At 47.0% G+C, this 25,915-nt stretch overlaps 1 protein-coding gene across 15 annotated transcripts in view; it reads left to right on the top strand.

Moving 5' to 3' along the window:
- Positions 1-25,915, top strand: part of TENM2 (teneurin transmembrane protein 2) — a 591,699-nt gene that overhangs the window by 470,440 nt on the left and 95,344 nt on the right. For all 15 annotated transcript variants that reach the window (XM_082456392.1, XM_082456388.1, XM_082456389.1 and 12 more), the window contains one exon: positions 21,555-21,765. In XM_082456392.1, coding sequence (XP_082312518.1) covers positions 21,555-21,765 — 211 coding nt within the window. The remainder of the gene's footprint in view (positions 1-21,554; positions 21,766-25,915) is intronic.

The raw sequence follows: 25,915 nt of genomic DNA, 5'->3' as shown, positions 1-25,915 counted from the left end.
ACCCCTTACAGGAAGTTTGCTAACCTCTGTTCTGTACCCCTGGCTGAATTTCCCTGTGTTGTTTCCTGATGGAGTGCTAAGATTCTGGGGCTAAATGGGGTGCAGTAGCATATGGACCACCTGATTCCCTGAGAACACAGAGTCATGCTCTCCCGTAACATTAGTACACGCTTGTCATCCAACCCTACCAAAATGACTAACTGGTCAGAATTCCCTCAGGGCAGAAGCTGTTTCAGGGTATAAGAGGCTATGAGTCTGATTATTTAACAAAAATATGTATCGTCTTATATGTGCCAGTCCCTGGGTTCTGGGACTGTCAGCCCCTGCCCTCATGGCCCCAAGGGGTCGGTCAGCTTCACCAATGTCCAGAGTGAGGTGCAATCCATTGGGTTAAGGCTGAAAGTACCAGACACACTATTTTTATTTTTCTTCATCCTCCTGATAGACATTTTACAACTTCCATAACCTCTGATTGCAGTTGTAACATGTCTACAATTTGTAAGTAAACAAATGTGCATACGCTGATAGGAGTACACCAATCAAAAAAAGTTTATAGACTTGATGCAGTTTACAGAGCTCCCATTCATTCATTTACCTTCCTGAAACAGAGCCAAAATAGAAGCCGCTTTAATTCATTTTTGAATAAAGTGAGCCATGACTCCATATACGTTTTTTTCCCCAAGAGAGACGGTCAAAATCGCGCTACTTTCCCTGGTAACGTTCACTGTTTTTGCTTCTGGTCCCTGGTGGTTTCACCAAGCAAAGCGGTTGTTTACAGATCCACACCTTCCTCTTCCAGAAAGGAGCTGCTGTCCTAGCTTTCTTCCCTGTCGCTGGTGTCAGCAGCTGAAAGCTTAGCAAACAGGCTGGAACGGTGCACCCAGGGGAGGGGGACTCAGTCTCCGGCAACGTGCCCTGCGCCGCCCACTTCCCTCTCCACCAGCCCCACCCTGATCCCAGCTCCCACCAGGAGAAAACCAAATTCCTGAAGTGCTGGGGCTGGAGGAGGAACCCTGCAAGTCCCCAGCCTGAGGACGGCCCAAGGGGCACAGTTCAGCGTCCCTCCTGGCAGGCAGAGGCAAGAGGCACCCGGAAAGGCAGGGCACAAAAGCAAATGAGGCAGTGATTATGCTAAAGACAATAATGGCCTTGTTTTGGGAACTATTAAAACAACCTCCCAGGGAAGTAATTAACCACCAAGAAAAAAAGGCTCTGCACCCGTGTTTATAAAAAGAAACTCCCAGTTAATTCAGAGTTGCTTGTGTCAGGTGAGAGGGGTAGGCACGGATTCTGTCTCACCTGGTGTAAGCAATTCACAATTAACTGAGGTCTTTTTTTGGAGGAGATTCCTCGGTGCAGAGTATCCTTCTTTGTGGTTAATTACTTCCCTAGGAGGTGTGCTCAGCACTTTGCTGTTTATTGATAAATATTAAAGTTGTTCCTCATCAACTGCAGATCCAATCCTGTAGCACACTAATTACATCACTGTTTTGTTTGTTTGGGGGGTTGGGGGGGGGTGGGGAGGGTGGGGTGGAAGGTCTGCCCCAGGCTCTGTCCTGCTTTGCCAGTTCTCAGGAAGAGCTGTGTGGGTCTCTAAATGTAGCAGTGGGTGGGTAAGAGCAGACGCCCAGGACTGGGGAGCAGCTGCAGTGAACACATTTGTCATAAACCTCACGAATGGGGAAAATAATAGAGTGCCCTTCCAAAGTGAGCTGGAAGAGGCAAATCATTTTTCCATCTAGGAATGCTCTCCATTTTTTAAAAATCTCAAGTTTAAAGTGATAGTGTTTTTTTTTATTTTAAACTGATATAAATATAGATATAAATATGGATATAGATATTTGAAGCCCATAACAGCCTTTTTCAACCTGAGTTCCTCCATGAGAGAAAGAAGCTCTAATGCCTACAGACACTAGTAGTTCCAAAATGTTAGCTTACAGCAAAACCACCTGGAGGGCTTGATTACACACAGATTGCTAAACCCTACCCTGGTTTCTGATTCCCTAGGTCTGGGGTAGGATGCAAGAATTTGTATCTCTTGTAAATTTCCGGAGAATGCTGTTGCAGATTCTAGTAAATTTCCAGAGGATGCCAACGCAGGTTCTCTTTGAGAGCCGCTGACCTAAGCCAGCCATTATGTGGAATGAATGAACTTCTCTCCGATGCATCTAGAATGGTACTAAGTACCTTCCTTGGAAAACTTGGGGAATTTTTGACTCAAATACTTTCTGGATTCTCTGGTACTTAGACGAGAAACCCTGTTGAAAAAAGCTGCCTTCAAATATCCCCCCAAAACAATTTTTAAAAGCTGCCTTCAAATATCCCCCCAAAACAATTTATGGACTCCTACCTTCTTACTCCCATTGCTTTCAAATTCTCCCAACACCGCCAACCACATGACCACCAACTTAAACTCAGGAAGCACTGGCTGCTTCTGAAGGGACAAACTTCACCTGCCATGGCCCCTGAGAAGTAGTAGAAACGGTTCAGACAGACGTGCCGGGGAGCAGGCTGTCTTTTTAATAGTGAGAGATCTTTACTTGAACTGCTCACCCCAATTTGAAAAAGGAGAGACTCAAAGAAATATTTTTGCTACAGAAGACAAATACGAGCTCATTACAGTCTGAGAATACACACAACATGTACATCAAGTGACAGGAGGATAATATTTAATTATCACCACCGAGACAGAGGTGTGAGATTTAGTTCATCACAGCCAGGGGTAGGAGAAAGGGTGTAGATTTTCTCTCAAAGTGGGAACCTCGAGGTGGGGAGGCGTTGGTAGGCTCTCTGGCCTGGAAAGACAGTCCTTATTCCTTCATTCCTTCCCTCCACCCCTTTACCACCCAGAACTTGGAGTCAGGGGCCCTGGCCCTCTGTCTGTAGAAGCCCAAGGCTCCCATCATTGTGAGCCAGGCTGGGAGCCCGTCTGAAGCTCCCAAGGAATCCTATCAGATGCTGTCTCCAGTCTGCGGGCAGTGGCCCAGAGGTGGAGGGGTAGGAGATGGCCCTTCCGAAGCTGAGCTTATCCACGAGTCACCATGCCCCATGTCCTTCCTGACCACACTAGGGAGTTGTCTTTGTTTCCCTCTGTTCTGCTTCAACACAGCTCTGAAAGTTAGATGCTTTGCTCCTTCTCCTGTCACTTCCCTGATTGCTGAATAGATGACACTGTAGCATCATAGAGTTAAGAGCCTGGGCTCGGGGCTCAGTCTCTGTATCCCACTTCTGCAAGTCAGTCTACTCCTCAAAGTCTCAGTTTTGTTGTCTGTAAAATTGGCGTGGCAATGCCACCTCCATGAACAGGGGTGAAGTTTCACTGAGAAAATGTGTGTGATACGTTTTACAAGGTGCCTGGCTCATAGGATACCCTCCTGTGTTGGCTGTTGCTAGCTTTAATGTTATTAGTATTAATGTTGTTGTTGTTGTCTAGAATGGATGCTGAATCCACAGAGATGGCACCTAACCCATAGTTTTCCCACAGGACAGAACCGCTGAGATTCTAACCAGTGCTCATCAGACTTCAGTGTTGCGTGACCACACTGGAGGGCTTGTTTAAAATTTAGATTTGTAGGCCTTTGAGATTCTGATTCATTAAGTCAGATATGGAATCTAGGAATCTGCATTTTTATCAAGCACTCCAGAGGATTCTGACACAAGTGGTCTGCTGACCACATTTGGAGAAAAACTTGTTCAAATGATGGTTTCCCCTGGGTGGGCTGACCCAGCTCAATGTCATGGTGCCTATTCCCAGACCTCTACCCCTAGAACTTCCAGAACACAAGAGAAGTGAAGTGAAGAAAGGGGAATTTTACTTCAAGTAGAAAGAAGTAATTGGAAAAACATAAACACGTTTTCCGGTTTCGTTTCTGAGTAAATAACTTTAGTATGTTTTAGAAGTGCTCTCCATTCCTGGTTGGAGAGGTGGCCAATATTTGTCTCAAAATTTATAAATCCTTTAACTCTCTGTCATTAGGGTGTGAATCCATCCATCCATCCATCAGCCATTCTTTCATGTTTTAACAAACATTCGTTGAGGGTTTACTCAATGTTAGACATTAGTAACATTAGGCCTTTGGAAATACGAAGACAGACATGACACAGAGTGTCCGCAAAGAGCTCGCTGAATCCATCTGAAAAGACAAGATGTATAAACATGGTGGTATTATTACTACAATCCAGTGTGTGAGGGCAGACGGGGTAGGAAGGGACTGTCCCGGAGCGTGGGTGTTGGCTGCAGGACAGGAAAGAAAGCCCGTCGCAATACTAAGCCCAGGATCTTCAGCCTTTCTCCTTGTCGCCCTCAATTCCACGGATCTGTGTGATCAGGAGCCCCTGGTAGGGGCTGTTCCATCCACCAGCAGCATTGGCATTTCTCTCTCTAAATTAAGGGCTTCAGTCAGGCTGCTCTTCAGAACGGAATTTCCCAGCCCACCTTCATCTGTGAAGCTCGGTTCCTTGTTTTGCTCCAAAGGAGGCTGCCTTGGGTTAAGAGATGTGAATGCTGGCCTGAGCTCAGGGCAGTCCAGCCAGGTCTAAATGAGGAGAAATAACACTGGAGTCTGTCCAAAAGCACTTGGAACAGACGAAACCCACACCTCACCGACCGTCGCCTCCCCCTCTCTCCCCATCCCATAACCATCCAAATTGGTTTGACATGATTCAGGGATCCTATCCCGGCGTTTATCTCAATTGGTAATTAATAACTCACCTCGTCTGTGCGTTTAGCAGAGCCAAGCTCGGGACTTCAGGGGCTCTGGAAGAGTTATGGTTCACAAGTCCAAATAGTCCCATTTCTTCATCCAGTGAGAGGGAAAGCTTGGTGAACCCGTTGTAAATGCCTTGATTAATGTGTGCAAATCATGTTGATGGATGGGTTGGGTGGGGGACAGCTTAAAAGTGCGACATCACTCTATTAATTGGGTTGGATAAGGATTCCCTTTGCAGTCCAAAGACCTTGTGGGAAATGTAACTGGAGCCATAAATGATTAGCTCCCAGAGAGGAAAGCAATATATCTAATGCTTCGAAGGAAAACTTGACCTAGAGGCCACTGCCACCCGGCCAGGCACTGGGGCTCTCTTCTTTGGGAGGGAAGCAGAACTAGCTGCAGCTGAACTCCTAGAGGACCACATGGCGACAGGGAGCTGAAATTATTATTCAGGATCTTCCAGTTGAAATAAGATCTTTGATTTCCTAGGCACATTGGACTAGAGAATCTTCCATTTAGGAGACTGAGAATTGGGGGTTCAGTTTTCTTTTATTCTATTGAGGTTAAAAAAAAAAAAAGGTAGAATCCATTCTCCATTGCATATAAAAGCTATACTCAGTAAGATTTCAAGAGCACTGTGCTGGGCTTTGGAGGCACCTCGATCATGGGAATAGGCAACCAGCGGGATCTCTCAGCTGCTGCTGTGCCCATGTTCTCTGTGCCTCCACACAGCAGCCAGAGGGATAGTTTTACGTGGTAAATCAGATGATGTCATGCCCTCAAAGGGCTTGTCCTGTAGCTCGAATCAAAATCAAATGTTTCACCTTGGCCTAGAGGGCCTCCCATGTTGGGTCCCTGCCTTCTCTCTCACTGTGTCCCCAACAGCCTCTGTAGCAGCCCTGCTTCATCCACTCTGGCCAGCCTTCCCATCCTTGCACAAGCTAAGTTCATCCTCCCTAAGAGCCTTTGCTGGTCCAGGGCCAGCAATACTCTGACCTGGGCATTTTGCATGACTGACTGGTTTCTTCTACTCATTCTTAGGTCTCAGCTCAAAGGCCCCAAAGAGGCCTATCTTGACCTGGAAGTTTCACCTCTCTCTCTCCCATCACTCTCTGTTGTTTCCTTCACAGCAAATGTCACACCCCTAAATTACCCCTTCTTTCTTCTATGTTACCTGTTTCTTCACACCAGAAATGTAAGGTCTATGAGTCTCTCTCTTCATAGTTTTTCCATTTCCCAGATAAGGTACCTCAAGAAGGTCATATTCAAAACAGGCCTTTCAGCTAACCACTACAACATACTGCTTTTCTACCTTAAAGCCAGCATCACATTTCTTCTACAACACTAATGAAATTTGGAAGTTGTTTCTGAAGAAGGTTCAAATAAGTACAGAATGTGTGCTGTCACAAAAAGGTCTTTGGAAAAATCACCTCCAAGGTAAAACTTTCCCATAGTAAGAAACTTTCCCCTTTCACAGTAAATTTATTTGACCGTGGAATTTGTTGTTCATGAGTTTACCTAACATAGCACCTTCAGTCTTTTCTAATCAAATCTTTAATAGTTTAAATGGTTATTAAGTGTCTCTTAAGGGATTATATATTTTTCCCTGATTAGATAACAAATCAAATATTCATCATACAATTGTAATTAAAATGCATAATCTGCAAAAAAAAAAGTTAATAATTTAAATCACTGAGGACTTATTTTAGGGAATTAAAGGATCAAAACACAGGTTTAACTGGTGGCAGAGAGGTAACATTTGTATCATTCTGTTGGCTTCCTCTATTTTTGCCTTGGCCAGAGAAACCACCTAGATGGCAGAGATTACCCTCTTGGTTTCTGTGACCAGCATCTGAATGAAGGTTCAAGGGCCCCGGTGCCATGATTAGCTCTGTTGCTCCCACAATCCTCCCCTCAGTCCAGACCAGTTGCTCCCTGAAAAGGGTGACTTTGCTCTCGGGGGGACATTGTCAGTGTCTGTCGTTTTATGAGTCACAACAAGGAGAAAGAGAGGAGGTGCTGCCGGCATCTAGTGGGTGGAGGCCAGGCATGCTGCTAAAGGTCCTGCATGCACAGGACAACCTCACCACAAAGAATGGTCCAGCCCAAAGTGTCAGTAATGCCAGGGCGGACAAATCTGACGTAGACACTAGCATCTCCCAGGAACGTACCTGAGGAGCTGGAAAGTACCAGCACAGGGAGTGTCCTTTGGTTCAATGTCAAAGGCCTGATGCATGGACCACTTATCAGAGGCCAGGCCTGTGCTCAGACGTTACCAAACTGCCCAAATAAATCATGGCAATAGCCCATGAGAGCCCTGAGAGCCTCTTATTATCCTTTACATAGAAGCAGAAACTAAGGGTCGGAGAAGTGAAGTGGCTTACCCAGGTCCCCCAGCTAGAATGTAGTAGCCAAGTCAGGGTTCAGAAAGCAGGTCAAGAGCCCTCCTTGTAGGTCCCTCGCAGCACCTGAGTTTCGTGTCCGGGATCAGAGCAGGGCAGATCTCCTTAACACCCTCAGCCCCTCAGCAGCACGAATTCTGCAGCGTTCTGAAAAATAGCCTTGGTGTTAGCTTTCCCCCCCCGCCCCCCAGTTTTGGATCTGGAGTGCATTTTTGCCACAAAGTACTTCTGCAGTGGAATGCCGGGGGCCAGCAGGGGAAACTGGAGCAGTTGGACTTTAAATAGCTAGGCGTTCTCCACGCTGCAGCGAGAGCAGCTGCCCCAAAGCCTGTGCTCTTTTCTTTGACTTTCCATCTTCTCAGCCACGAGCTCTGAGGGACTGGAGAGGGGCCAGAATTATGCAGCCAAATGTGAATCCAAAGAAAACTGCAAGGTGTCCCCCAAAGCTCTGTACCCAGTGCTTGCGCCTCTCTCCACACGCACAGCAAAATCCAAGCCTCTTCCAGGGAATTCCCTCCCTTTTCAATCCTCAAGGTATTTCATCCTTGATCTGCCCAGCCAGTACTACCAGCACTACCCATGGGTAGGGCCACGCACTGAGGGACACTATGTCTTCATGAGATAGGGAGATCGTGGTGCCATGAGATCATGGAGCCCAGGAATGTCAGATACAGAAAGGCTGAAATATACAGTCTTCAGCGGCTGCAAAACCCAGAGAGGGAAAGTAACTTCTTCAAGGCCACGTAGCAGGTTGGGGCAGATAGGAGCCAGAGGCTTAAGTTTCCTGGCTTTAAATCCAGTACATGCTTCCCCCAAAGGGACCCAGTCACCCTTCAGAGAACAGGTGCCTGGCATTGCTGGTTTGAGCCAAGATCTATGTGAGACCCAGGACCTAGACTAGGGTGAACAGAGGAACCTCACACCTGAGAGTGAGCGCCTTCTTTAATTTTGCGCCCCAGGTGGGCCTCCCTCACCACCTCCCGTCCCTGCCCTGCACAGACCTCTTCTCACTGATGGTGATGATGGCAAACACCTCCCCCCAAACAAGCCACACTCTTGGACAGAACCCCCCAAATCATTTAGTCATTCAACAAATATACACCGAGCCTCTCCTCTGCAGGAATGAACGAGACACAGAGACCCGCAAAGAATCCACAGTCTCATGGGGGGTGAGGCATATGTGAAACCAGTCACTGCAAAGCTGTATCCTAAGTGTCCATGATAGACATAAGGCCAAGGGGCGATGGCAGACCAGCAGAGGGACATTGAAGGCTTCCAGAGCCGGTAAAGCTTGAATTTTGAAAGCTACAGAGGAATTAGATAAGGCAAGAGAGAAGGGCATTGTGGGCAAAGAAAATGGCAAAGGCACAGAGGCCAGAGGCAGCAGAGCACATGGGGGACATCTGAGAAGGCTCAGGGTGTGGAGAGTGGAGGAGGGAGAGGTTGGGGAAGCAGGTCTGGACAGACAGAGACAGGTCGTGTGTGCCAGGCTGGGCAGAGTGCACTTTACCCCAAGTATTGGCTTTACCTCCCTCCACTTAGCACCTTGGTCCCCAAAATCACAACGACCCCTCTTCCTTCAAACTGATGTGTCTGCTTGGATTATTCCTGAACGCACATGCTCAGAGCAGGGAAGAAAGAAGGGCCTTTCCTTATGTTTCCTCATTGCCCGTGGCAGGAGGAAGCAGCCTGGCAGGGTGGTAACGAGGCTTTGGGGTCAGGAAGCTCTGGTTCACATCCTGGCTCCTCCACTGCTGCACAGTGTGAGCAGAAGCAAGTCATTCTCTCTCCCTCTCTCTGAGCCTCAGTTTTGTCCTCCGTAAAGTGGGGCTAATGACGGTTCCTACCTTATAGGACACTGTGAGGCTTAGATGAGTTTATACGTGCAAAACACTTAGCACAGTGCTTCCGGTAGGTCAGTGGGCATCAGAGTCACCGGAAGGCATGAGCCACAGGTCAGGCTGGGCCTCTCCCCCAGTTTCTCATCCGATAGGTCTGGTATGGGGCCCGCTGACGTGCATTTCTAGCGAATGCCCAGATGATGCTGACGCTTTGAGAACCACTGACTTGGCACAATACGTCCCCTTTAGAGGGGAGCTCAAGAGCCTGCAGTGAGTGATGTCTCCAAGCGTGGTGGCCCTGGGCTGCCTGATGGGGAGACAAGCCGAGATGCTCTGCTTCGCAAGGCAGTGGCGACTTGATTGGCATATGGACGCTGCAGACATCCCTGGGCTCACATCTCCGTGGCAGGTTCCCTGGCTCTCTCTCCTGCCACGTTTGTCCCTGCGTGTTGCCGCACAGATCTGCGGACGCACCCTTGTCTGGCCCCTCCGATCTCTATTCTTAATTATGAAGGCCCTGGTTTCTTAATGTCTTCCCACCTCCACCCAGATCATGCCACCAGCTTTGCTAGGCTGGGCTACTGTTCCTGTAGCGGCCAGTCTAGCCCACACAGAGCCCTCAGAAGAATTCTTTTGAAAGTCAGGTCACATCACGCCTCTTCTGGTATTTTCCCAGGGCGTCTCATCTCCCGTAGAATGGCGTCCAGGTGCAACGTTGGCCATTGCTTTGCATCAGCAGGTCCCTGCTTCCATCTGATCTCATTTTGTCCTTCTATTCCTCTCCCTCCACTGGGCCAGCATCCACCATCTTGTTCTTCCCAGAGCTCACAAAATACATCCCAACCCTGGCCGTTTGCACCTGCTGTTCCCTCTGCCCAGAATGCTTTTCCCCCCAGATGTTTCCGTGACTTGTTACCTCATTTCATTGAGGTTTCTACCCAAACATGACTTCTTCAGAGATGCCATCCCTGGCTCCCCTCGAACCCTCTCCAACCCTTTGCCCTGCTTTACTTTCCTTCAAAACACTATCACTCTTGCAAAGTCTATTATACATTTATTTGTTCATTGTTTCCCCTCTCGAATCTAGGCCCACAACCTCAGGGTCCCTGTCTGTCTTGGTCAATTCCTTATTAAATGAATTGAAGAATGAAAGCTTTAATGAGAAGTATCTAGGATAAAAAGCAGTTGTCATTTATTCAGTAGATTATTTTAGGATGAATAAGTTTCATTTGGGGATTAAAGAAACACATGCATACAGACAATGACACCCAAGTCACTGTATATCACTGACACCATTTTATCAATGACAAGAAAATCCAAATGTAAGATACACTGTTTCTTTCACTAAGACGTGAACACGTGATTCTGCTGCTCTTCACCTCTGTAGCCGACTTTGCTCACCCAGTGTATCGGCTTCCTGTGGGCTGACGGCAGTAGGTAGGCAAGCTCTATAATCCTCCTCCAAGACAGGAGGAAAGGCAGGGGCGGCCAGGGATGGCTGTTGAGTGAGCCCAGACCTCCCGCACGATGGCTTGCTTGGCCAGATGCGGAATAGTGAGGAAGCCAGAGTAAACAGATGGTTACTCTCCGCTAAGTGCTTTTGCATAAAGCTTATTTCGTCTTTCACAACAGCTCTATTATGCTGATATGATTATTATTTCCATTTTACCGATGAGGAAGCTGAGGCTCAGAGAGGTAAAGTAACTAGCCCAAAGCCACACAGACAATGTGTTGCAGACCTCCAGATCCTGTGTTCGTCACTGGCAGTACAATACCAGCTCCTAGTACCGACGCAGTAGAGTGGATGTGAAGATTAAGTGAGAAGATCTCTAGGGAGTATTCAGCACAGTGCCTGGAGTGTAGTAATGGCCGTGTTTAGGAATTCATACTTCTGATTTCCCTAGTCTAGCAGGCAGTTTGTAGATGGCTGAGTCTGGTCCCTTCTCCCAGTCGCCGGGCTGTGGGTATTTCTCTATTCTTTACACGGTCATCAAAGCTGCTAATTCTCTCAGCTTTGGGGCCGGTCCCCCCACCTCCCCCCCAAGAGACGGGATCTCTCCTCAGGCGGAAAGTAACTGTTCCGGCTTGTTGCTCAGAGGTGTCGGTGGTGACAGCCCCTTGCCTTTCTGAGGGGCCCAGCAGGTCACTGTCTGGCACCCCACCAGGCTGCCACCCCCAGCCGGGCCTGGACTCCCCGGCCATCGGCTCGCTTCTGTCCGACCTGTCAGTGGGCTCTTGGAAATGCTGGTTGATGAGGTCAACAGGCGTGTGGGGTGGAGCAGCCTGGGCTGGGAGAGGCCAGAAACAGCAGGGCAAGGGCGAGCATGTGGGGAAATCGGTGGCTGAGATCAAAGGCCCCTGCTCTCTGTTGCCACTGGCTTTTTGTAACAGGAAAGGGGGGAAGACAGCTGCAGGCAGGGTAGAAAGCCCCTGGGGATAAAAACATGGCCCTGGGCTAACAAGGGTGAGACTGTGCCAGAGAGGCCTGTCAGGGATGTCCGAGGTGAAAACTTTCTGATCAAGTGAGATCATTATCCCTTGATGCTCTGTCTGGGTTGCGGAGAAGCAGCAATGGGAGGGGGAGGGGAAGAAGGGAGAGCGAGAGAGAGAGAGAGAGAGAGAGAGAGAGAGAGAGAGAGAGAGGGTGAAAGAGAAAGACAGAAAGAAACAGCAACTCGAAAAAAAAATGTTTTCTGAAGGCTTGGCCTTTCCTTCCCCACATTCTACAGCATTCACAGGGAACCTTGATATGGCTGTGATCACTCACAGCCTCCTATGAAGAATGGAGGGTAGAAACCAAGAGTGTAGGCTTCGGAGGTGGACAGCCTAGGGGTGAATCACTCCTCCATCATTTACTTGCTGTGTGATTGTGGGCAAGGCCCTTAACCTCTCTGAGCCTCAGTTTCTTTATCTGCAAAGTAGAGATCACAGAAGCCTCCTCAAAGGGTTCTTGTGAGCATTACTGGATGGTGTCTGGATAAGGTTGCATGATGCAGGCTGAGAAAGCACAGAGGAGCTTAAGCCGCTGGTGAGGGGGACAGCCCTGTGGTGGTCCACCCAAGTCAGAAGTGTAAGCTGGTAAAGTTAGGAGCTGGGGCGGAGGGCAGCTAAAACATTCTGTGTCCCAGTTTTCCAAAAAATAAATCGCCCTTCAGTGTGTCTTTTAAATTATCCCTCTTCTGTTTGACGTAGTCCTGCCTTAACTAAAAGAGCTTGGTGCAGGCACTAAGCACGTCATAGTGGCAGGTACAACAGCTCCTGTGTATCGGCCACTCGGAATGTTTAACGGTAACAGACCTATCATGGCAGCTGCATGTAGGATTTAACGTTGGAGTGCAGCAAACTGGGTTCAGAACCCAGCCCCACCATACAAAAGCTGCATGGTCTTAGGCGAGGTATTTAACCTCTCTCTAAATCTGCAATTCTTCATCTGTAAACAGCAGGGCTAATGATGCCTGGAGTTCTGGTGGTGATTTAATGAGAGGATGCATGTAAAGCACTTAGCATGGTGCCTGGCACTTAGTAAACTTTTCCTAAATGCCAACTATTAACTCTCATAAGACATGGTTGCCATTAACACTTCATGGTCGTGCTGACGCCCCCAGGATACTGTCACCTAGCACAGGACCCCTGTGCTGAAATGCATTGGTTTGGGGGAGGCTCTGGGAGCCCAAGGACAGAGGCTCTGAGCTGATGTGCTAGTAGTGGTGATGTGGTTTGCATTGGGCCTGATCACCCAAAAACCTGCATTTTATGAGACAGTCAATCAAGCCTGGGGCTGCCACTTGTGACTGTTGAATAGATGAAGGTTTGGCTGGTCCTTCCTGGGATAGAACCCCCAAACCTAGAGAGCTCTGTGTTCTCGTGAAGTGCTCCCCAACCAGTAAGGCTGATTGCAGGGAGACTGTTGCAGGGAGATGCTCCAAGCCAAACGGGGTCCGTGGTCAGGAAATACTGCACACTCCATTGCAACAGTAAAGATTCCTGATGCATATTCACTCATCAAGGGCTCTGAGAACTCCTGGTGCGATTAAACCAGTTTAACTTTGTTTAACCAGCATCTGCCAAACTGCACTGGACCACAGACCCTCCTGTCCCACCCCCATTTCTATTTCAGGGAACCCCTATTAACATCCCCAGGAGGCATAATTTGGAAAAGCTGGTTTAGGGTTGTTGTGCTGGGTCAGTTGTGTTGAGGGTCAGTTGTGCTGCTGTGGGTATCTGAAAGGTGTTTTCAGTAATTCAGAGCAGGGGGCCTCAAGCTTTAGTGAACTAAGGAATCACTGGGGCCTTTTCATTAAAATGCAGATTCCCAGTTTCCGCTCTCAGGAACTTAGTGGGTGTGGGTGACAACAGGGGTCAGTATCTTAACATCACTGAGGTGATCCCGGGACAAGGAATCAGGGAGCACGACTTGACCAGTAGTGGTTTAGTGCCTGACTTACAGAAGTACGGTGCTCAGAATACCAGCGTCAGCATCACCTAGGAGCTTGTAAGAAATGCAGGCTCTCAAGCCCCAGTCTAGGACTACAGAATTAGAATCTACATTTTAACAAGTTCCCCAGGTGATTCTGATGCTGGTTAGAATTTCAGAAGCTTTGGTTTTAAAGGGTTTGGTTAATAGTGTTTTGGTTTTTATCCGTTTGTTTCATTTCTGATGAAGAACCATTCAAAAAAAAAAAAAAAATCTAGACACACACTTCAAGATCATTGTCATAAAATTTCTACCATCCTTCATCCCCACCCCCAGTCATGTGGGGTCGACCAGATGCCCCAGTAGCTTCAAGGTAAAGCCAGAGTCATATCAAAGAGAGGTCTTATTTGGATCATATCCCTGCCTTCAGTAACAGTGCCTGGGTTGTCCTAGGCAGCCTTTGCTTTCTTTCCCACATCCATCCTGAAGACTAGGAAAGCCAGCAAAGCAGCTCTCAGGGAGGCCTCCACTCTGCCAGATCTCTGGTTGGACATGATGGATTTTCCATTGCTAAGTTATAAGAAAAGCTGGAAGGTGCTTTTGGACCAAGGATCCCGGGCCTTGGAATTCACAGACTGACAAAAAGAGTTGACAAGAAGCAAGAGGAAAACTTCCAACAGGCCTTCCAGAAGGAGTGCAAATACAATTTTACTTCTTGCAGTGTTTAAGGATGGCGGTTGCCCTGTGGAGGGAGAGGCGAGATGCCTGCTGAATGACAGCCATCAGGCAGCCAGGGTATTAATGGCAGGTGAAACCTTCCAAATGAGCACACTGTCAGCCAATCTATTGCTTTAAAAGGTTGGCAATGCGGGAGACCTAACAGCAGCAATGAAGAACTAATCTCATATTGCCAGGTTAAATCAAGTCAGCCTTGCCCATTCCTTTCACTTCTTAGTTACATCAAGCCAGAATACTTTCAATTATCCCTCACTTCCAACTTGTCAGCAGGCATTGGGTAAAATGCAAATAGAACAGTGCCTTTCCCTGGTGGAGAGCAGGAAGTATCATTAAGAATAGCCTCCATTTATTGAGCTCTTCCTCTGTGTGAAGTGCAGTACCTTCATCTTCTCATTTCACAGGGACCGTCTTAGCATCTCCGTGCTCTCTGGTGACGTAGGTGCTATTAAGTCCATTCTATAGCTGGGAACACTGAGTCACAGGAGGTCAGTCACTTGCCAAATTTACATAGCTAATGAATGATAGAACAGGTTTTAAAACCAGACCATTCTGACTCTAAAGACTTTATTATCGTGTTATTTGTCTAACTAGGATAGGAGCCCAGTGGTTCCCTGAGCTTTGGAGTGCCCACCTTAAAATTTCCTAAGTGCCGTTCCAGTGGCAGGGACTGGCCAGGATCAGCAATGCTGTCTGGGAAGGGCACCCTCACCCGGACTAGGACCCCCATGAGCCCTGGGCCCTGTTTCTCCCTTTCAGGGTTCTCTCTGACCCTCTGCCCCTCCTCACCTCCACCCCCGTGCATGTAGGGTTGACCAGATACCCTAAGGTGCTGGAAGATTTGCATCTCTGAGCTATCTCAGGGTCCAATGCCCAGCCTCAATTCTAGAGGGCAGATTGGCGAGGCGATTGCTCCTGCTGGCTGAAGGAGTGTATGTTTTGCAGACTTATGTAAGATCAGGCTGCCAGAATAACGCTGGTATGCTGATTTGGGAAACTCAAATTGTTTATATAGATAGGGGCCGGGCAGAAAAATATTAGCCAGGAGCCCCCCACACTTTACTCAGAGTCCTGCAGGAGCTCACCTTGAAACAAAATAACTCCCGAGACAAAACAAATGCTATGGTCGCCATATTTCTTTTTTACTCAAGAACCCCTTTATGCTGCTGGCTAAAACTCAGGAGCCTTTGGCTTTTGCCAGCCCTCAGAGAAGGGTGCCCTCCAGCGCCCCCTGCCCCCTCTTCATTTCCATCACAAAGAGCAGACAGCGCAGGTCTCTCCCTTCTTGCCCCAGCTTGTTGCCTCCTGCCTTCTCACCAGTGCTTCATTGATTTCCCCACCTCCCCATTGTTAACCGATCTCAAAAATAGCCCTACGGTATATTGCGTTCACCACCTTAACACCCTGTATTTTTCCTGGGAAAATGAGAATTTGGCAAGTCCCTCACTCTGGATGCGAAACAAACATATATGATGCCAAGAAGACTCACAAAGAAGAAAAGAAGTAGAAATGACTCAGAGACACTTAGTAGGTTACTAGGTACTCACAACTGTTCTAAGGACCTTATGTGGATTATCTTCTCTAATCCTCCCAATGCTCCTTGCAGTATCACCATCACCATCACCATCACCATCACCATCACCATCCTCCTCATCATGCCTACTTTGTACGTAAGGAAGACAGGGCACAGAGAGGGTGATTATCTTGCCTAAAGTCAGTCGGTTAGCAAATATATAAAGCATAATCTTAAATATACACCTTGATGAATTTTTATAGACATATTCACCTGTGAAGCCAAGTGAATAAGATGAAGATCTAGAAAATTCTCAGAACCTGAAAAGTCCCCTATATTCTTTTCCAGCTAATGCCTCCCCATAAAGGTGACCACAGTTTCTAACTTTCTACTGTAATTCATGAACTTTGCCTGTTCTTGAGCATCCTATAAATGAAGGACTATGTAGTCTTCAAAGCCCATGTTTTACTCAGTCCACCCTACGGCCTCCTGACCCACTGAGTGGGGAAGGTAGATTTGGTGGTTGGTAGTCCCTCTCAGCAAACCATGGCCTGGGAAAAGTGGGGCTCATTTTTCAAATCTGAGCTGCTGCCTAGTTCCCAAGCCAGTGCTGCATGCAGACGCTAGCAGCGCTATCCATGGCGCCTGAAGTGAATTGTGGGAGTCGATTTGTGCCACCCTGTCACAAAATAAAACTAAGAAAAGTAAATTTGGATCTTCCTCTGAAGCCTTTAATGCCCAAGAAAACCGGGGAGTTCATGCAGGTTGTAGAGGGAGTCACTCGCATACCAAGCTGCAGGGAACAAAAGGCACCCAAAACTGACCCAAATGCTTCCATCTGGATTCTCCCAAAGCTGCCCAGTTTACGAAGATCAAAGAGGAAATAAATGAAATAAACCTCCTCTCATTCCTGGAGACTTTGCTTCCGTGTAGGAGTGATGCATGGACTCAGGCAGCCTCCCCGAGACAGAAAAGCTGTGCATATTTCAGCCAACTCGGAAATATTCAGATGTTTGCTGTGGCTTCTCTGTAACCTCTCTGTTTACCTGTGACCCTCTTCCCCCTGAGTGTAGCATCACTAGTAGGTGTTCAGTTAAGGCTTTGAGGTTAAATCTCTTGACTGTTTAGGAGCTCCTCAAAAAGTCTTGCGGAGCAAACTAGGCAGGGGCTGGAAACAGCCGACACAAACCTGCAGCCCACCCAGAAGTGCAACCTTGTGCCAGCAGTAAAGGGCTGAAAGGGGGTTTCAGTCTCACAGGTAAATAGCGTGGTCCTCAGCAGCCTGCCTTGCAGGGAATGAATTCCCAGGCATCTTGTTTCTCATGTTGATTCCTTTTCAGATGTTCATTTCAAACAGCCAAACACTTCCCCAGCTGTAGGAGCAGACAGGCCTTCAGAAGTGATTAAATCTCGTGGCTGCTCACACTTTCCCAGCTTGATGGGTGTTCACTGCCCTGCCTTCAGCCTCCCTTTGGGGAGGAAACATCTCCTCCTTCCGATAATGAAGAAGACAAGGGTGATGATCTCACGGGTTGCCTTTTCCTACTTTTTCTCCAAAGCTGCTGCTCCGCCTCTTGGATAACTTACTCGGCTTCTCTGAGCCTCAGTTTCCAACTCTATAGGATGGGTGATACCGTGATGCGGGGGATAATACACAGTTTAGTGAGTGCTTGCTACACCAGGTGCTCTTCCAAGTCCTGAATACGTAATAACTGCTTTCATCCTCCCAACAGCGCCTTCTAATGTTATCATCTTCTTCATTTTGTACATAAGGAAACTGAGGCACAGAGCAGTTAATCGTCCAAGGTCAGCAGATTGGTAGTCGCTGATCTGGGATTCAAACCCAGATACCCTGATCCAGAGTCTGCAGCTTAAGGGTTGTATTATTCTGCTTTGTAGGGTTACCATGAGGATTTAAATCAAGAATATATGTAAATCCTGTGCAATATATAGCATTTATTATTACCACCCATTATTATGATCTTATCACTATTTGAAGACATAGCATTCTTGCCAGGATGCAACCTACCCATAGCACATACCAGTGAATGACTCTAATCAGGGGACATTCATTTCATTTATTTTTATGTCCAGTTTTTATAAATTGAAAAAGTGGAAAACTTCAGGGAGTTTCTGGTTATAGTAATACCTACTGTTCATTGAACACATACTGTATGCCAGACTGATATTATATCTGTCAACTCCCCATCACATAACCCTATGATATATGCATTGATATCACTCAGTTTTAAAGGCAAAGAAATTGAGTTTCGGCCAGGTTGATTATCTTTCTAAGCTCACACAGCCAGGGCCTAGAGGATTCCACAGGCCAGGCTCTTACCTCTGACACTGTATAGATTTTTTGGCTTTTTACCTTGGGAATTCCAATCCAAAGGCTTCAATGTAACATTAACCTGATTTCTGCGTCACGTTGCCAGAACTGTTATGAAAGATTCTCTGATTTTCTTTATCAAAAGCAAGACAAAGAATGCCTAACCTACCATTCCCAGAAAGTTTCTCCACGTCCATATTCCTCTGAAGTGGCCATTACAATTAGCATATGACGTATGTGCGTGGCACACAGCCAGAGCTATGATTTAGCGTGCGTTCTAACAGAAAGCACCTAGATGATAGGCGGCGGCCACACCTCACAGAGTGGAGTAAATGAGGATGTTTATTAAGCAGATGCAGGGCACCACTGTGAGCCGATGGGGAAGGCCTGGGTCACTTTCCCATAACCGCTGAGTCAGAATGGGGCCCTTTTCGAAGACTCTGCAAACCCCTCTCACCAGGAAAAAAGCCAAGCAGACAAACAAATAAGGAGGTGGATAAATAAAAAAATAAATCGTCCAGTGTCACGGGGGGCTGTGCCGCTTTCATGCCCCTGTTGAATGGAGACATTGGCAGCCTCTCAGGTCCTGAACTGGCAATTCAGAACAGTTTGATTGCCTGCTTGATTGTTTGCGAGATAACTGCAAGATTGTCAGTGACAGGGTAATTTACTGAAGATTGCCATGTCAGACTCCATGCGAGGGGCTTGCTGGCATAAAGATGCGCTTCTCATGACTGACAGGCCACGGGGAGATTGGAGTGCCAGTTTCAAGTTCACAGTGTTGTCTGCAAGTGTTCGGCGGCAGCAGGCCATAATCACGAAACATGATGAGGTCATTACAGGCGCAACGTATGCTCGCACTTAGTAATGGATAGAACCCCAAATGCACCATCTCTGGAGCAGGTAAATGTAAATATGTAGGAGGAAATCATTTCTATCCTTTTTATCCCCTTTTTGTTAGCATTTGCCATCTGCTATTGCTGATGTGTTTGTAGGACATCTCCTGCCAGACAGGCCCTTGAATAAAAAGCCTGGAGTCAACAAAACAGTGGGGAAATTTGAGGTCCATGCTTTCGAAGCAGTCACAGTCACAGAAGGAGTAGCAGACTAGAGGGGGTTGGGAGAGGAAAACGTTCAGTGCTTAATAGGCAAGCCTGTCGTAATTTATTATTCGATCCTGATGTGAGGCCCTCAAGCTGATTGTATGGAGTGGGTGGGAAAGGGTTGGGGGTGGGAGGTGGCACATTCCCAGCTTCAGGAGGAAAAGGCCACCAGAGATGGATGGAACTCCTAATGGGAAGAGGCCGGTGGCCTTAAAGAACTCTATAGTGCTAATAACAGCGGGTTTCTTCTCACCTGAGAAGTTTCTGCAGCGTCTGGATGAAGCACTGCCAACATGTCTCAGCAGGATATTTTTAAATCTGAAGCAGGCATTCCGTGGTGGATTCCTTCTGTCTAATGAAGGCGGTCCATAGAAGGTGATGGTAGAGGCAGAATACGCTGCCTTTTTTTTTCTATTCTTTTCTTTTTCTCATTCTGCCAAGGACCCTGGGAGCCACTGGATGATCTGAACGTGGGTCTGAAATGGTACCTCAGCATCATTCTGCTGCTGAGATACAATTCTCCAGCACCGTTTCTTGGGTCTGAGATTTGCGGGCCCCTGGGGGGCACCCGATTCAACCAGCACATCCGGCTGAGGTGCTCAGAGCCATGACTTTGAAAGCCTCTAAATTTCAAGCATACGTGCCTGCTCACCCTCCTGTGTCTGCGTTTCCAGAAAATTTTGTAAATCTAAATGTGTTACGAGGCACACGAGCAACATTTGCCCATGTGGAAAATGAGAGGCTAGTTTTAGTAATTTAAAGCCGAGCAGAACACGCAACCTCCTAATTTGTTTGTTTGCTAAAAAGAAAGTAATGCATTAAAATCATTGTACATTAATTGCTAAATTACAGTGGAACTTTGGTGAAATTAAATATTTCAATTTCATTAGTGGAACCAAACGTAAAGGGTAATGCCAAAAAATTACACTGTAGTAAATTTAAAGCACACAGCCAGGCCTCTGATTCAGCGTTCCAGTTCAAGTGTTTGTCAAGTCACAGCCCAGGGTTGGAGTGCATGTTTCTGTGATGCTAATTATGGCCCCAAAATGCCTCGCTATCAAATCAAGGAGTTACATGTAAGCAAGTTACTCTCCAAGCTCCTACACTGTGTATTCAGTCAATTCCCAGCAGAGTGAAGAAGGGTTGGCTAACTAATCCATTCTAATAGGAATTCTAAGGAGCAAACACTGCCCTAAACACCCCCATCCTCAGCCCTAACAGACATGTGAGGAATGGGAAACAGTCATTTACTCATTCAACAAACATTTGTTGAGTGCCTGATTCCATGGTTGGCACTAAGCGAGGCATGAATATAAAAACGAATACGACACTGTTCTTTTCAAAGAGCTCATTTTCCAGACAGGAAGGCAAGCATACGGAGACAATTAATTCTAGTACAAGGAAGTTGGCTTTAACAGCGGTTTCTAGTATTTCTTGTGCATTAGAATCACCTGAGAATCATGTTTAAAGTGCAGACTCCAGGACCTGCTCCTGGAAGCTGTGCCTGGGGAGGTCTGGGGTAAGCCCTTGATTCTCCCCACAGGATTGTGATGCAAAACCATTCTCTGAGAACCGTTCTCTGACTCAGGGACACACAGAACGGGAATAGCTAACCTAGCCGGGGCATCATCAGGAAGGCTTCCTGGAGGAGGCCACACCTAGTCTGGGTCTTAAAGGATGAGTCATAATCTGTTTCCTCCACTATCCTGTCAGCTCCTTAAGGACAGACACCATCATTCTTTGTTCCCTGTTTTATTTCCCGAACAGGGATGGCACTCAAATATTTGTTGAAGCGTAGATGAATAGGAATCAGCTCAGGAAAGAGATGGAGGGGCAGGAATCTAGGCAAATAAATCAGAATGTTCAAAGTCCTGCAGGTATGGGGAAGGTAGTTCCAGAAGCAATTGGGGAGACTAATGTTTCAGTTTGTGGGTGCTCAAGCTAAAGCCATTTCTCCACATTTCCTGGAAAGTGTCAAACTCATCACCCTGGTTCTCCCACTCACTAGTCAGCAGTACCCTCCCTGGCTTAGAGGGAGAAGGGACAGAATGCTTTTCTCCATTAGAGCAAGACTTAAGGAATCCCATGCATTTTGATGACTTGCACACCCATTAGCACGGGCCCCTGAGATCTGGCAACAGGTTAATTTTTTTGCGCTATGTCGTTTAAGAGCAACGTGTTTGTTTTTATCGCCGACCACTCAAATAATACTTGCTCACGATAGAAAAAGTAGAAATTCCAGAAAAATACAAAAAAAGAGAAAAAGAGAGAAACACCCTAATCTACCACCTGGGGATAACCATTTGTCCGCATTCTCAATTATTTCCTTTCAGTCTTTTATTTCCTGTGAGTATACAGCGGAATTATACTAGGCTTGTTGTGTGAAACCTGCCAATTCAGACCGTTGGGAAGGGTTGAGGCTGCTCGGGACAAAGGTGTTAGCATCTCAGAGCAGCTTTGTGCCATGCAATCTGCTGACCCCTGGCTCTGTCTCTGCCCTCCCAGATGGCCTGGTGGACTGTCTGGACCCCGACTGCTGCCTGCAGTCAGCCTGTCAGAACAGCCTGCTCTGCCGGGGCTCCCGGGACCCCCTGGACATCATTCAGCAGGGCCAGACAGACTCACCCGCAGTGAAGTCCTTCTACGACCGCATCAAGCTCCTGGCCGGCAAAGACAGCACCCACATCATTCCTGGAGACAACCCCTTCAACAGCAGGTAGGCGCCCTTCTGTCCCCGCAGGTGGCTGAGGTCGCTGCTTCCCTTCCTGTCCGAGCAGGAGGAAGTGCTCCTGGTTTTTCTGTGGGCTTAGTGGGCCTGGAAACTACCCCACGGGAGCAGCTCCCTGCTCTGGTTCATAGACGGCCCTTTCGTCTCTGTGGGTCAAGCTCCAGAACAGGGTCCCGGTCCCTCTATGGGATTTGGCCGCCTGCAACCCAGAACCTGCTTAGAGACACCTGTCGATTGCCTGGGTTCTAGATCATTTTTATGATCTGTTATTTTATGACCTTATTGTTATATTAAATCTCCTTTTAGAATACCTCTCATTGTGGCTCTTGTTCGATCATCACTGAAATATTTCATTCAGCAGAGTATTTTTTAAAAGCAGTTACAAACTTAATAACACAACTTACCATTTGTGGCATCTTAGAGTCAAGATGATGCCAGTTGCTAGAATTTATTGAATGCCTGTGACGGGCTAGAGACTTGAAGTAGACTGGCTCTAATCCTCACAGTCACCCGCCCCATCAGTTGCATCTGCTAATTGCCTGCTTTGTGCTAGGCATTGTGCCAGTGTGTCCCCTTCTCATTCCAAAATGGCGGGGGGTGGGGGTGGGATGGGGGTTTCTCTTGAGTTTCCATTTGCTCTCAGTTGCTAATTTGAGGCTTTATGAATATTCTAGAGGCAAATTCTGGATTTATTTTGTAATCAGCTTGGCCTCTCCTCTCCCCCCACCCCGACCCAGGGCAGGTTAGAAGTGTACCCCTGGAGAACAAAGCAAGGGGAAGAGTTGGCTTTGAGATACCCCCTGGCCCGTTCTGTCTTCTAGGCACTGTTTCTGATTCTGAGGGTGGAAGGAAGGATAGGAGAGGCAGAGATCTTCTTCAGGCCTGCCTGCACATCTCTGATCTCACTCTGGGTCGGACTGGGTCCAGATAACGCTGGTGTCCGCAGATGGGAGGATGGTGGGTGTGATCTTCTTGGGGGCGCCTCTTCTCATGGAGAAATAAGAACCGGGCACCTCTAGGAACTAGGAACTTGTCCCTGCCCCCTTACCCCTCTGACAGCCCTCTTCATGCCATCTTTCTCTTAGTTTTCTTCATCCTCACTTAGGTCTGGGCAGACCCTGAAGCAACTCGGGAAATAACACTGCTTAAGCAGGCTTCTCGCTGGCGAAGGAAATACCAGACTTTACTTCTTAGAGGAGCCCTTACCTTTATAAGTGATTATCTTGGAGCCCCCCTCATTAGACTTTGGGGAGGAAACATCATCAGGCCATGACTGAGACTCCGCTCCTCCCTGGGAGAGCCTGGTGAGGGTGGGATGGGGAGGTGGTGGGTAATGGTACAGCCAATTAATTCTACAGCCCCTTAGAACTCTCTGGGAAGCTATGCAGCCCCAATTCCTGGCAGCTCTTTGACTATGAGGGTTCTTAATGAGGTCACCTTGGGCCAGCAACTTTAGCCTCTCTCTGTTCTGGTTTTACTAAAAATAAAATAGAAAAGAAAAAAATAATCTCAGCCCTTGTCTATTTCAGCCCCCGACACCCTCTAGCTGTGTCATGTTAGGCAAGTTATTTAACCTCAAACTTTATTTTCTTGATTGTTAAAATTAAATTAATACGTACGGATTATACTACACACAGTAATATTATTTTAATATGAGTAACCCTCAAAAAAATAAACCACAGATCTCGGAACAAAAAAATATTTTCTCTGCTTATTAAATCCCAGTTCTGGGACAGGGATCGTGTAGGTATGTTTCTTTTTAATTATGAACATAATTCCCATTGCCAGAGGCTCATGACAGGCCCTTGCACTAGTCCATGAGCATTTCGGTGAGGTTTGCATACAGTTTGCTTAAACTGTAAGGGCATCTTTCAAAGGCTCGTGCTCTGTTTCAGTCGGCTTCCTATTAACATTTTATAATTTCTACCCTAAATCCAGTAATTTCCTCATCTCCTCCTCATACTCTTTCTTCACCTGTGCCTTGAAAATCAATCTTATCCTCCTCACCAGTAGTTACCACTCCCAGAAGGCACCCTGAGTTAGAGGCAAGATGTAGGGGAGCAGGCAGGGACTCCAGAATATTTGGTAGACTATACCAGCCCCAGAGATCCGGGCAAAAGAAGCTTGCTTTAGAGAAAGCTTCTCTGAAGCTCTGAAGGTGGCAATCAATAACACCACCCAAATGAGCCCACCACGCTCCAGCATGTCGGCTTGGGTCCATAATTCAGAAATGCAAAACGTTACTCCAAGACATAGGTTGAAGTTCACCAAGCATGTGAATTTCAGTGCATTATCCTCTGACAAATAATGAAAGACAAAGCTAGGAGTAAAAAAGAGCTTAATTCAAGACTTCTAAGAAGGCGTTTCCCCTAGATAATGGCATACAAAAATAACTAAAATTCCTGGACTCCACCACTATAATTTATAGAGCAGATCTCACTATCTAGATAATGTGATAATTGTTACACACCAATAATCATAAATAGAAACGAACTGATAGCATGTCTTAGCTGAATCTTTTCTGCAAATTGACTGCCTAGAGACGATAGGAAGCCAGCAGCAATGAAGAATTAGGAAAATAGAGGGTAGAAATCACAGGCAACCCAGCTCTCTTTATTCCTATGGCACTCTGCAAAGTCTTATGCTACAGGAATGATTTAAAAGAAATAACAGTTGTATAAAAAATGGAGGGGAAAAATACTCCACTGTGGGATGTACTCCCAATTTTGTTTTCTCATCACAAGCAGCTTGTACCTTGTGGTCATCAACACACATCATTGATTTTAAAATAGTGTCTAGGAAGGCCTGAAAGAAATCTTAGTCTGAGCTAAGATAAGGAAATGGAATTGAACGAAAGAATTATTTTCATAAATTAGTTTTCCACTTTCAAAAGACTGTAGCATTGTGGTTGGAACCAGCTAAAAATGGAATTCATTTGTTAGGCAGCCAGTAGCAGACAATTAGAGCTGTCAGTGGAACAGCCTAAACCCTCCTGGGATCATCAAGGGGTCGGAGTTGAACAGTTGGGGGGATTGCTAATAAAAAGAGAGGTGCTTGGAGAGAGCATTCTTCCAGTTTTTGGTTCACCTGGGACTGCAGAAATAAGTGCATTCCAAAAATTGAGCAGACTTGGACAAGATTCTGGCAAAGAACGGGTCAGCTTTATTACCTGGTCCAGAGATTGGGAGTGTGTCCAAGTATCTGGACGCCTGAGAACCTCTCTGCCTTCGCCAACTTGCCCAGTGGCTTGAAGGCCAACAATACAGCTGCAAACCTGCCTGGTACCAACAATACAGCTGCAAACCTGCCTGGTAGGCTGGAAACTTGGTACAAAAATGGAACTTCTCATTAGCCCATTTCTCTATGAAGTCAGGAGAATTCAGGTGAAGGGAGGCGTGTGCATGGATTTTGAGTAGACTATTGTGGCATCTCTATTGCTTTATGGGATTTCCCAGAAGGAGCTGGTTGAATGCTGGCATCTTTGGGAAAGTTCTAATTACTATGATCTGGAGAGAGGGGGGCTTTCTCTCATGGTGGCAAAAAGTTGAGAGGTATATACCACCTCCCCGCTCCCCTGCCCCGAATCCTGGTAGCAGGAATTTGATGTAAGAGAAATACATAGTTACACGGGATCCAGAATCCAAGATAGTTCTACCAGAAAAAAAAAAAAAAATCTCTAATGTTCTCTTCTCCTCAGGATGCCACGGATTGTGAGAAATTTTGCTCTTAAAGGGCAACAAAAAAAAATCATGTATGTATATGTCCCAGCCTCATAAAAAACCTTTGTGTGCTCCCACCCCCCAAACCCCCACTCCCTCTGTCATCCCAGCCTGGAGGAGAAGAGTAACAGTGCCTTCCTCCACAGCCAAAAGAGGAAAAGAGTAGGCAGATGGGGAAGCTCTCACCCGAGGATAATACTCTCCGTGCCAGGCTAAGGCACAAACATGAGTGATGAGGGGCAGCCTGAAGCTCGGGCCAAGCAAAAGGCAAGTGATATCAAGAAAGGGAGTGAGGCTGAGGGCAGAGGGAATGTGCACAGGGGACCCCATCGCCCAGCAGAGTGACTGAAGACGCTGCCCGTGGATTTCACCCCAGACTGTTCCTCGGGGAACACCAGCATTGAGACATCCCTCTGGCC

This window comes from Balaenoptera physalus (genome assembly GCF_965194825.1).
Source record: "Balaenoptera physalus genome assembly, chromosome: 3".
NCBI classification, from domain to species: Eukaryota; Metazoa; Chordata; class Mammalia; order Artiodactyla; family Balaenopteridae; genus Balaenoptera; species Balaenoptera physalus.
Note: the sequence above shows the minus strand (reverse complement) of the source record. Positions and strands in the feature narration are given on the sequence as shown.